At 43.2% G+C, this 12,756-nt stretch overlaps 1 protein-coding gene across 2 annotated transcripts in view; it reads left to right on the forward strand.

Annotated features, from left to right (window-relative positions):
• The first annotated feature begins 996 nt into the window (after positions 1-996).
• Positions 997-12,756, forward strand: part of GLG1 (golgi glycoprotein 1) — a 115,519-nt gene continuing 103,759 nt past the window's right edge. For both annotated transcript variants that reach the window (XM_036345079.1, XM_036345080.1), the window contains exon 1: positions 997-1,481. In XM_036345079.1, coding sequence (XP_036200972.1) covers positions 1,029-1,481 — 453 coding nt within the window. In that variant the 5' untranslated portion in view covers positions 997-1,028. The remainder of the gene's footprint in view (positions 1,482-12,756) is intronic.

Consider the following 12,756-nt stretch of genomic DNA (forward strand, 5'->3'; position numbering starts at 1 on the left):
CCGATCGATGTTTCTCTCTCATCGATGTTTCTAGCTCTCTATCTCTCTCCCTTCCTCTCTGTAAAAAATCAATAAAATATATTAAAAAAAACAAACAAAAAAAAAAACAAAAAAACATGGATTGGCTCTCTCTTGCATACCAATTGGGTGGGGGCTGGGGGGTCAAGCCTGCAACCTGGGCTTGTGCTCTGACTCAGAATCAAACCGGAAACCTTTCAGTGCACGGGACAACGCCAACTGAGCCACACCGGCCAGGGCTCTTTTCCTCTTTTAAACACGAGTTTCAGTTCTGGCTTACACTCAGGATTCGTGCACAGAGGGCTTCACAGTTTATTTATAATGCTGGTTGTAACTTTGAATTCCATAGTGTGGGCCAGGCACTTCACTTATTTCTAATCTTCACAATTATTCTTCACATTAGAGCTCTCCCTCTGCTTCCGCAGACGAGAATAACGAGGCTCGGAGAAGTTCAAGGACTTGCCCAGTCTGCCCACGAGTAAGGATTGTCAGGGGTCTTTTCTTATCCCGGAACCTGTGCTCCTAGCCCCGATTCCATGCTGCCTTCTCTGCGTCAGAAAGACTTTTGAGGCGGGTTGAAGGAAGCAGGGAGAGATGCAAGGAGAGGCTCTTCGATGCTAGGGTACACCCGATGGTGTAAAGTTCACCTCTATACCGAACAGGCAACATACTCTACCGGCCATCTTGGTTGAGGCAACCCCAATTCCTCTTTATTTTTCTGTGACGGCAACCAAGGGAATAAGGCCAAGCCGCTCAACAGCGGCTTTTAAAGGAGCACCGGCAACTCCCCCGGCAAGGAGCGCGGCTTGCGGGGCCGCCCGAGTCCCCGCGTGGCCGTCCCGGGCACGGCCTCCTCGCGGGCTCCGCTCCCCGCTCCGGTCGACGCGGTCCGGGAGGGGCTCGTGTGGTCCACCGCCCCCTCTCTTGGCCCCGCCCCCTCCGCCCTGGCCCCGCCCCCTCATTTAAGTACGCGGCGCCGGCGGCTGCGTCGAGCTCGCCGCGGACCCAAGATGGCGGCGTGTGGACGTGTACGGAGGATGTTCCGCTTGTCGGCGGCGCTGCAGCTGCTGCTGCTGCTCGGGGCGGCCGGGGCCCAGAAACTACCGGGCCAGGCCGGCCACGGCCAGGGCCAGGGCCCGGCGCCCAACTTTGGGCCCGTTGTGGGGCAGGCTGGCGGCGGCGGACCGGCGGGGCAGCCGCTGCTCCAGCTGCAGCAGCAGCAGCAGCAGCAGCAACAGCAGCAGCAACAGCAGCAGCAGCAACAACCACCTCAGCCGCCGCAGCCACCTTTCCCGGCGGGTGGGCCTCCGGCCCGGCGGGGCGGAGCGGGGCCCGGCGGGGCCGGCGGGGGCTGGAAGCTGGCGGAGGAAGAGTTCTGCAGGGAGGACGTGACCCGAGTGTGTCCCAAGCACACCTGGAGCAACAACCTGGCGGTGCTCGAGTGCCTGCAGGACGTGAGGGAGGTGAGGAGGCGGTCCGGGGCCGGGAGGGCCAGGCCTGGTGCGGGCCGGTGGGTGTCGCCAGCCCGGGGAGCGGCTGACGCTGGTCCGCTGCTCCGCTCGCCTCTGCGCTGCGCTCGCGCCTTCCCTCCCAGCACCTCGCCGGGCGCCTTCCGAGAAGCCGGCTCCTCCCCCACCCGCTCCCTCCCGGCGCGGGGACGTGGGACGCCGACCCCGGCTCGGCGCGCGGCCACGGTCGGCGGAGGCCCGGAGCGGGTTTGTGTTTGGTCCGGTCTTTTGTGTGATGCTCTCCGCGCAGTGGCTCCTCGCGGGAGACCTGTTCGCGGTTGTGCCTTCCGTTTGGATTTGACAATTTGTAGCAACCCTCCTTTCACCCGAAAATGGTTGGCGCTCTTACGCTGTTCAAGAATGGGCTGTTTATTGCCAGAAGGTAGTGTTTGTTTAGGTAACTTGGGTTCGGGCTGATGGGTATTGTTGTCAGTGGCCGGATTTGCTGTCTTTACCCCATTCTTTTGTAATTCGAAAATTCCCGTGATCTGCCAGGTACTGAAACTAATGAATGGGTGGCTCCCCCCTTCTTCTTCTGTAGGTCTTTTTGGACTGTATCGCAAGTTTAAGCTCTTAACTCCAAGTGATGTAGAGTCCAGAGCTTGGAAAGTTGGGGCAACATTGGAAGCTGTAATACAGATACAGTATTTGTGATTGGGTTGTGGGGTCCTGTCTTTCTGACGTCTGAATTAGATTTTAACAGTGCCTCCCAAGGCAATCTAGATTTGATGTTATTTGATGTGATTCAGTTAGGTGACAGAACATTTCTTCTCTAGATTTAATGCTGCAGACATATATGACAATTCTCAGTCAGAGTTTGAGAGCAAATCTGGTAGGGATACTTAAAAAAAAAAAAAAAAGGTTTAGGTATATAGTCTTAGGCCCAAGAGTGGACGAGGAGAATGAAGTTGCTGTTTGGTACAGTTTTGTTTGGCAACTTGTATCATCAGAGTTGCCCAAGGTGTTCAGGGTCATAGGAAGACGACTGGTTTGTAGAAAGGCGCTACTTTTGGCAGTCGTTTCCACCTCCACTCCCCAATCCCACGGCGATATTTGATCTATATATTATATACACAATAGTTCATGAGAGGAAAAGACATACATAATCAGGAGACAGAGAGAAAGGAAGTTTCCAGAGCCACCAGAAATGTGGGGCCTTCAGGTACTTCTCAGCCACAATATGAATAAGTAGAAGGATGATCATCTCTTGTTATTCTTTATTCTTCAGCCATTCCTAGATAGATACAGCTAAGGCTCTTAACTCTGTGAAGCTTTCTGGATATTCATTTGGTCATTGACGATCTATAGTAGAAGTTCCTTCAAACTAGCATCCTGATACTGGTTTGTGGCAAAACAGGACATTATGGGGAAAATGGTAAAAAGTGGCCCATCCGGGGAAGACATGTCTCTTTGTGTGCATCAGGGACATATGGAAACATCCACTTACAGGCATAGCCTTCCTTTGTCATGCATGTAGAAGTGTGTAGCAGCATGTGTAATCCACAAACAGATCTGACCACTTTCGGAGTCTGTTTAATTTAGTAGGTACTGTCTTCCTGGCATTACTTACTTTAAAGAACCTGGCCTGGAAATGTAGTTCTTGCTCCATTTGCCTGTAAGATTCTCAACGAGGATATTGTTTCAGTAACTACATTTTTCTTCCTTTATGGGATGATATATAAACTCTTTGAGGGTAGTTACTGGGTCCTATATTTCCTTTGTAACTTTCTAGAGTACCTAATTCAGTGCTAAGTCAGTTAACATTGTCGACTGATTGAGGATGAGTAAACTAATGGGTTCAGTTTTACGCTCCAGAGGAAGAAAAGGTGTCATGTAAATCGAAGGTGCGGGTATTTTGGTGGTAAGAGGAAATCTAAATTTCCAATTTAATTGATTTTCCTCCAATTTTATATACATAAAAATAAAGAAGAATTCCATGAACAACAAGGTATATTCTTCAGAAGGTGGAGCTATTTTTAAACCACTTTTTAAAAAAAGACAGCAGAGGAAATTTTATTTCACTTAGTTTGAGAATTAGTTCAATCTGACTTATGTGTTTGAAAGAGGATAACTTAAAGAAGTAAACGAGCTAGGCAGATTTGAAGTGAAATTATGGAATATGCTTTGTATTTGCTGTTCAGTGAATAGGACTATTTGTTGGTAAAGTAGACATGTATGTCTTTATCCTTTTGGCTACAAATTTGAGGAAGATTTTTCTCTGTGTACTTGCGATTAGAATTACAAAAAAGCAAAGCATTGGGTATTTAAACAGTGCTGTATAGTAAACCACATTTTTTATTTTGGAATGACATGGGAATATATAGTGTTAGGTTAAGTCTATTTTTAAATTTATTTTTTGATTATAGCTTGCATTCAACATTTTTTGTGTTCCAGATGTACAGCACAGCGGATACACATTCATATAGGTTACCAGCTTAAATCTTAAATTTAAATATGTTAAGATTCTCTGTAGCAGTTTTGTAGCAGTTCACTTAAAAAATGTAAAGGCATTATAGTTACCTTTAAATAATTTCAACTGGCCGAAACCGGTTTGGCTCAGTGGAAAGAGCGTCGGCCTGCGGACTGAAAGGTCCCGGGTTCGATTCCGGTCAAGGGCATGTACCTGGGTTGCGGGCACATCCCCAGTAGGAGATGTGCAGGAGGCAGCTGATCGATGTTTCTCTCTCATCGATGTTTCTAACTCTCTATCTCTCTCCCTTCCTCTCTGTAAAATATCAATAAAATATATTTAAAAATAAAATAAATAAAATAAATAAATAATTTCAACTGATACTTTAAATTTGACTACTCCATCATATGCCAACAAATTAAAAATCTATGTAGAAAATGTAGTAAAACTAGGTACAGACTATGGATTAGTTCACAGCTTTTTCTTAATCAGTTTGGCCATTATTTTGAAGGTGTGTGTTCTGTGGGGGATTTTTCCTCCTTTTTAACACTCTCAGATGAGTCATGTTTTTTTAAAAGGTCAAGTACCTAGTAGGCCCACTGTTAAACAGTAGGTGTAATAGTAGTAATGGTGGGATAGTAGAGTCCTGGTGTGTGGGTGTAATTTAGTAGTTCTAGTTAATGGAAAAAAATAACTATATAGTTTAGGGGAAAGGAAAAATACACTGTGGACTGTTTTAATAGATGGAGGAGTAGCAAGAGAAGGTACTCTCTAGTTAGTATTTAAAGAGATATGACAGGCAACTGTGGTATGTGCCCTTGATGGGGAATCGAACCCATGACTTTTGAGAGTAATTTTAAAATACTTAATGTATTTTTGGCTGAAATGTTGTATTTAGAAGTTTTAGATGGAGACATTGGTTCCTTAGGAGTTTATTAGTGCTGTGCATAGTTTTTCTTAGTTTTGTTGTTGTTGTAAGTTTAAAAAAAACTTTCTAAATTGGGAAATTTCAAACATGCACAGAAGTAGAGAGACTAGTATGAGTTCCATGTATGATCACCCAGCTTGAACTATCTTTTGGGGGTGTGTCACTGGGTTTGGGATACTGGCATATTTTAGCAAATGCCAGACACTATGTCATTTTTCTTTAATACTTAAATATATGTCTCTGATAAAGACTTAAAAATAGAAAAAAATAAAATAAAACTAGAGTTCCAGATGGTTAGGGCATCTTCCCAATACACCAAGGTTGCTGGTTTGATCCTCTGTCAGGGCACATGCAAGAATCAACCAATGGCTCTGTCAGTGTTGCTCAGTAGAGTGTCAGCCCACGGACTCAAGGGCCATGGGTTCGATTCCCTGTCAAGGGCACGTACCGTGGTTGCAGGTTCCCCAGCTCCAGTAGGGGTGTGTGCAGGAGGCAACCAATTGATGTTTCTCTCTCTCTCCCTCCCCCCCTCCTACTTCAATTGCACTCTCTCTAGAAATCAATGGGAAAAATATCCTCAGGTAAGGATTAAAAAAAGAAGAAAGAAAACCTAGAACCTAAGTGTTATTTTTAGTAGTAAAAAGCATCATGCCCAGCCAGCATGGCTCAGTGGTTGAGCATCGACCTATGATCCAGGAGGTCACGGTTTGATTCCTGGTCAGGGCACATGCCCAGGTTGTGGGCTCAATCCCCAGTGTGGGGCATGCAGGAGGCAGCTGATCAATTATTCTCTGTCATCATTGGTGTTTCTATCTCTCCCGTCCTCTCTGAAATAAAATAAAAATATATTATTTTCTAAAAAAGCATAATGTGCCCTGGCCCATGCTTCTCAGTGGTTAAACATCAGCCCGTGCACCAAAGGGTCTCAGGTTCGATTCCAGGTCAAGGGCGCATAACTGGATTTCAGGTTGGCTCCTCACCTCCACCCTTACCCCCTGTCGGGGTGCCAGCAGGAGGCAACCAGTTGATGTATCTCTCTTACATCAATGTTTCTCTCTCTCTCTCTCTCTCTCTCTCTCTCTCTCTCTCTCTCTCTCTCTCTTTTTTCCCTCGCCCTCTTTGCCTCCCTCCCACTCTCTCTGAAAAGCAATGGAAAAAATATTCTCGGGTGAGGATTAGGAAAAAAAAAGAGAGAGAGAGAGAGAGCGCATTATGAAATATTTCTTCTGAATTTCTTGGTATCTTCCCTTGATATATCAATTTCAGATTTTAATGTTTTGGACCACTATGTCTAACTTATGCACAGAGTGCAAATATTTATTGGAGATGAACTATTTGATATATTGAACAGTAGTTAACATTTCAACATTATAAACTATAAACCCACTTTCAAACTCATAGATGAACATTTTTCTTACACTATTCTTAACCATCCACTTAACTGTGTCCTAAGATAGTATACCACACTATCTGTGTTATCTCATTTAATACTTTTGATAGCCCTGGGAGGTGGATAGTATTATCTTGGTTGAGAAACAAGGCTCAGAGAGATGAAGCAATTTGTCCAACATAACATCCTGAGTGGCAGTGCTTGTATTCAGGAAGTTCTTTGTAACTTCAAAGACCATCCTTTTTCCAATCTACCATGGTTGGTTGCAGCTGGGAAAATTAGTATGTGACTGTTGAGAATGCCAACGGTTCATAAATGGACACAAAATAAAAAGGGTCACCTGGAATTAGAATCTTCTTTTCTTCACTACCAAAAACAGTTGGATTGCAACAGCTCCTATGCATTGAATTGTTGTGGATTTCTCAGGCAGATAGGCCAGCATTATTAGACAAAGCTAATTCAATCACTAGTCTGAGTCTATGATGAGCAGACTTTCTGCTTAATGAAAAGATTTTAAAATTCCGTCTTGCCTTAAGCAGGATTTGTGCTACTATAACGTAAGAATTGAGATAGGTCCTTCTCCTCTGTATTGAATCCATGGAACAGCACGAAGAGTAAATGAGAACTGGAGCTGGCATTGTCATTCACTAGCTGTGGGCTGTGTCAAGTCATTTTATCACTCTGAGTCTCCGTTTCCCTTGTGTTAAATGAGAGATTTGGGTAATAGTACAATTTTAAGATCCCTGTTATTTAATCTGTGTTTTCCCCTGTATTATATTCTCTGTTTGTACCTCGGAGATATTGCGGGTTTGGTTCCAGACTACCACAATAAAGAGAGTGGTAATTTTTTTGCTGGTGGAGGGTCTTGTTCTCAATTTGTAAAAAATGCAACATTCGTGACGTGCAGTAAAATGAGGTGTGCCTATAGTTTCTAGGATTTATGTGTGTACCATCTCCTGATTCCTTATTCATTCATGGGAGGAAATAAGTGATATGAATAATGCAAACAGCAATTAATCCAAACATTGTTTGGCTTCAGGATATGTTATGATTGCTGTGTTTGAGCCATAGGAATTTCCTCCTATGCTAACTATCTCTCCGTGGTTGGAAACAGTCTAACCACATAATCAAGGCATTATTGATCTCCTATTCTGCACCTATTATTGTGGAGGAACACTTTAGACACCACCATTGCTTACAGTTGGTTTGATAAATGAGACTGTGATCAAGAAACAGTTATGTAAGAGAGTGTTAATCACTTGGTGTCATACAAACAGTAAGTTCTTTGGAGCAGCGGTCGCCAACTGGTGGTCCGCGGACCACTGGTGGTCTGTGAGGTCCGAAAGGTTGGCGACCGCTGCTTTAGAGCAATGAAAAAAGCACAAAGTTAAGAGTTACACATGGATGAAACTCAGCTCTACCACTCAGCTTAAAAATCATATCACTTTTTCATTCTTACATAGGGACTGTCTACTTTAGTCCTGTTGTAAGTGAAGGTAATCCATGAATTCTTGAGCTTGATGTATTGTTTTTCTAATGTATATTAAACAAAATATATGGCTATTGAAGTGCACAATTCTAACGCATACCATCTGAAATCATCTTGTTTACCACCTATAGTACATGCTTTGGAAAATACTAAGGCTGGATTGATTATCTCTTTTAAAAAAATTATTATTATTACTAGAGGCCCGGTGCACGAAATTCATGCGGGGGGGGGGGGGAGGGTTGTCCCCTCAGCCCAGCCTGAACCCTCTCCAATCCGGGACCCCTTGGGCCTAAACTGGCAGTCGGACATCCCTCTCACAATCTGGGACCACTAGGACCTAACTGCTCACCTGCCTGATCACCCCTAACTGCCCCCCCTCTGCCAGCCTGGTCACCCCCAACTGCCCCCCACCCCTCCCACGGCCTGGTCGCCACACGCAGCCTGCTGTCATTTAGTCATCACTCACTAACCCCCCTGCCAGCCTGGTCGTCCCATGCAGCCTGCTGTTCAGTCTTTTGGTCACTCACTAACCCCCCTGCCGGCCTGGTCGCTTCACGCAGCCTGCTGTTTGGTCGTTACTGTGACAGCGTCCTGGACAATTTGCATATTCTTTTATTATTAGTATAGATTTTTAGAGAGAGTGGAAGGGAGAGGGAGAGAGAGGGAGGGAAGAGGAAAGGAGGGAGAACCATCAGTTTGCCTCCTGCATGCACCCAGACTGGGGATCAAACCTGCAACCTGGGCATGTGATCTGACTGAGAAACTGGTGCATGGGGAGATTCTCAACCAACTGAGCCACAGCGGCCAGGCTGGATTATCTCTTAACACATTGTATGCGGGAAACGTATTTATACATTTTACCAGTGTAGTAGAGCGCGGGACACATATTAATACGTTTTTTATAGACTAGTGGTAGAATGCGGGTAACGGATAAATACGTAAACTAAAGTTATCGTAATTTTACTGAACGTTGCCATTTGCGCAAAAAATTAGCAAAAATGGCCCACGCCACCTGTTAGCGCGCGATAAAAACTACCCGCAAACAATGTGTTAAGATGTTTCCAGCTCTGGTACTTTGTGATTCTGTGACCTGTAGAAATACGAAACATTGCAATGGAATCATAAGCACAAGTGTAAAAGGAAGATGCTTATGATTAAGTATGATGAAGTTAAGGGGGCTATACTGACTAAAGTAGAGTTTGAGAATTTTTTCAGAGTTCAGATTATAATGTGTCTTACATGCGCCACTGGCTGATTCTCTACGTAAAACCCAGAGATAGGATGTGGGTTTTTTTGTTTTTTTTAAAATATATTTTATTGACTTTTTACAGAGAGAAAGGGAGAGGGATAGAGAGTTAGAAACATCAATGAGAGAGAAACATCAATCAGCTGCCTCCTGCACACCCCCCACTGGGTATATGCCCGCAACCAAGGTACATGCCCTTGACCGGAATCGAACCTGGGACCCTTGAGTCCGCAGGCCAATGCTCTATCCGTTGAGCCAAACCGGTTAGGGCTAGGATGTGTTTTTATCCCAACCTGAGATAAAAATATTCCTGCAGATAATTGAGAGTTACCTATAAAATAGTGCTGTCATTTATGGCAAATACTTTTTAACCAGCCGCTTGATAAAAAGTGCTTTACAGCATATAGTTGCTTAATAATTCATTGTTCTTTGGAAGAAAATAAAATACTTGAACAGTCCAAAAGATGAAATGGTACATTATTCTTTTGTACCATTTCTCCTAATATGTTCAAAACAAATTTAGTCAGCAACAATTGAAAAAGATCTTCTGTCTTTTTGAAATATTATATAGTATTTTTAAAAGAATAAGTTAAAATGACTTATAGGATGTCATGCAAATTAATTTTTCTTCAGCAAACATTTATTAAATAACTACTATTTACAAAACACTGTTTAGTGTTAGAGGATACAAATATATGATAATAACTTTCTGTGTGCCTTTTCATAAGAGATCAGATGTTTTCTAGGCATTATATTGTATTTAATCTTATGAGATTTAATTGTATTATTATTTTTTTTGAAATATTTATTTTCATGAGGAATTTTCCTAGGGCAAGTAAGTAGTGGAATTAAGATTCAAAAGTAAGTCTGTCCAGCTGTAAAATAGCTGGACATTCCCCCTCTCCCTATTCCTGTAGTCATCCAGTGTGGTAGTCACCAGCTAAATGTAGCTATTAAACAGTTAAAAATAGGTTATCTGAATTGAGATCTGCTGTAAGTGTAAAATATACACTTGATTGGGAAGACTTAGCATTCCTCCCATGCAAATGCAGAGTATTTCATTAATATTTATATTGATTACATGTTTAAATGCCAATATTTTGTATATATTAGGTTTTATTTGTTAATGTGACTACTAGAAAACATAAAATAATATATGTGGCTCACATTATATTTCTGTTGGACAGCACTGGCCTACAAGAAAAAGATATTTTTAACTAAAAACCATAATGCAAGTTATAAAATAGTAAGTACTATAAGAGAAGGACAAATTAAGTGCTATGGGCGTACGGTAGAGGAAATGGTTGGGAGGATTAGAAATAAAAGCTCTTTAGTACTTTTTATTCTTCTTAAGTTGGTGGTTCAGATGAATTTCTTAATTTAGTTACCTTAAGATGCCTCCCAATCTGGTTAATGCATGGATTTCATCTTCAGCATGCCTAATTTATGAGGTGTAATGGATTCTGTAGCTCGCTCTTTCAACTTGAGAGGAGCAATATTCTTATGAAACTGGAAGTCTTAAGTGACTCATCTTTATTTGGTTGAATTAGATAAATTTGAAACTTAAGAAAGAATCTCAAGGATGGCCTTCAGAACTGTGCCAGTACTAACCCTTGTATCTGCATTAAAATAGTTTGTGGAGGAACAAGCAGTGTGGACTGGAATCTAAAAACAATGGATTAAAAGAACCAAGCATTTGTTTTAATTCACCTTTAATAACTGCTGAAATTAGAAAATTATGTTAGATTGAATAGATGGTATTTACAGAACCTATAAATTCTCCTATTGAAGGCTTGAATAACATGTATAACTCTTTATAGGGAGAGTCATGGTGAAAATAGGTGCTGACTTAAATTCCTGTATTTGTACACCTGTAAAACAGGACCACGCTCTTTTTTTTTTCTGTGCACAAAAATGATACATTTATTGAAAGAGTATTTTTTTTAATACAAAAGAAAGCTCTGTACATAGGACTGTGACCATGTCCACTATTCCTGGGCCAGCATCCCAGGAAGTAGAAATCACTGACATACACACCCCACATTCAGACACACGTGCACACACACACACACACCCCAGAGCCACCAAGGAAGGGAAACACCAAGGGTTGCTGCACATATAAATGTCACCTTATCCCTGATGCACGCATGTTCTCCCAAGGCCATGCTCACACAACACACTTTATAAGCACTGCCTGATTCACTCACTGGGTCTGTCTTTTGTGGGAAGGAGAGGAGGAGTTCATCAAGGTCTCCTCCCCTGCTGGGGGAGTTGGGAAGTGAGTGAGTGAGGGTGGAGTGAAACAAGAGCAGAGAAAAGGGCTGGGCAGTTACAGACCTGAATCCCAAGGCCCCCCACTCTCTGGCCCCTGATTTGCCATGCCCCAGCCTTGTAAGCCACCCATAAGCCCCGCTCTCTCCAGGAGAAAGCCCAGAAAGGTGACTTCAGGACCACACTCTTAAAATGGTTTGAGGTTCCTTTGAAAAAATAATAAATGTGACATATATTTAAAATAATAAGTAAGATAAACAGTGAAGTGAATGTGAATATGAGTTATAAATCAATTCAAATGCAAAGTTACGAAAAAGAGAAGAACCAAAGAAAATCATATTTAAAGAAATGTTCTGGTATCTAGGAAGGTTTCATTTGTAAATTAAGTTTAAATTAGCCTGTAAGTCTCTTAACAGAACTTCCAAAGTTCCTGCACTGACTAAATTAGCTCTGTAATATGATAAACAACATGAAGTGGACAAAACCTACAGGGAACTGGGAGGGGATGTAATAGAGAGTTTTAATCATGAACAAAACCTGCCACCTGTTAATTAGTGTCATCTACTGAGCACACCTATTACTATGAAATAAAAATCAGAAGAGGTAAGGTCCTATAGTCATGTGGAGCCCATAGTGGTGAGTGGAAAAATAGAGTGGGCTTTGGAACTATAATGTGCATAGATAAAAATCAATGTGTAGATAAAACTGTGTGTAGATAAAATCCTAGCTCACTTAATACTTACTGTGACCTTGCACAAGTTAATCTCTTGAATTTTCTTTTCTCTCTCTTTTTTTTAATATATTTTATTGAGTTTTTACAGAGAGGAAGGGAGAGAGATAGAGAGTTAGAAACATCGATGAGAGAGAAACATCGATCAGCTGCCTCCTGCACATCTCCTACTGGGGATGTGCCGGCAACCCAGGTATATGCCCTTGACCGGAATCGAACCTGGGACCTTTCAGTCCGCAAGCCGACGCTCTATCCACTGAGCCAAACCGGTTTTGGCGAATTTTCTTATTTATAAAACTAGTGACCCAGTGCACGAAATTCATGCACATTAAAAGGGAATTAGAGGAAATATTTTAATATTGCTATTTGCCCTTTCTATATAATAGAAGTGTCAGAGATGAGAGAAAATTAGTAAAATGTATATGAAAATCTTTCTCCTGTCAGAGTCTGGGACACACCACGGGACCCAGAGTCAAGTCCCCGCCACCTGTGTGCACCTCGAAATCGCGCGAGACCCAGACCCGGCTGGCCCCACCCCCATTGGGTGAGATCCAGACCCAGTCGGCCCCACCCCCGTCAAGCCCCGCCAGGTAGGGGGGGCGCAGCCTCAGGTCCCCTGGCCCGGCGCCAGGCAGGGGGTGCAGCCTCAGTTCCCCTGTCAAGCCCCTCTGGGTCAGAGGGGTGCAACCTCAAGTCCCCTGGCCCAGTGCTGGGCGGGGCGCAGCCTCAGGTCCCTGCTGATCGCTCATTATGGGAACCCCGCCTC

This window comes from Myotis myotis, unplaced genomic scaffold (genome assembly GCF_014108235.1).
Source record: "Myotis myotis isolate mMyoMyo1 unplaced genomic scaffold, mMyoMyo1.p scaffold_m19_p_19, whole genome shotgun sequence".
Lineage (NCBI taxonomy): Eukaryota > Metazoa > Chordata > Mammalia > Chiroptera > Vespertilionidae > Myotis > Myotis myotis.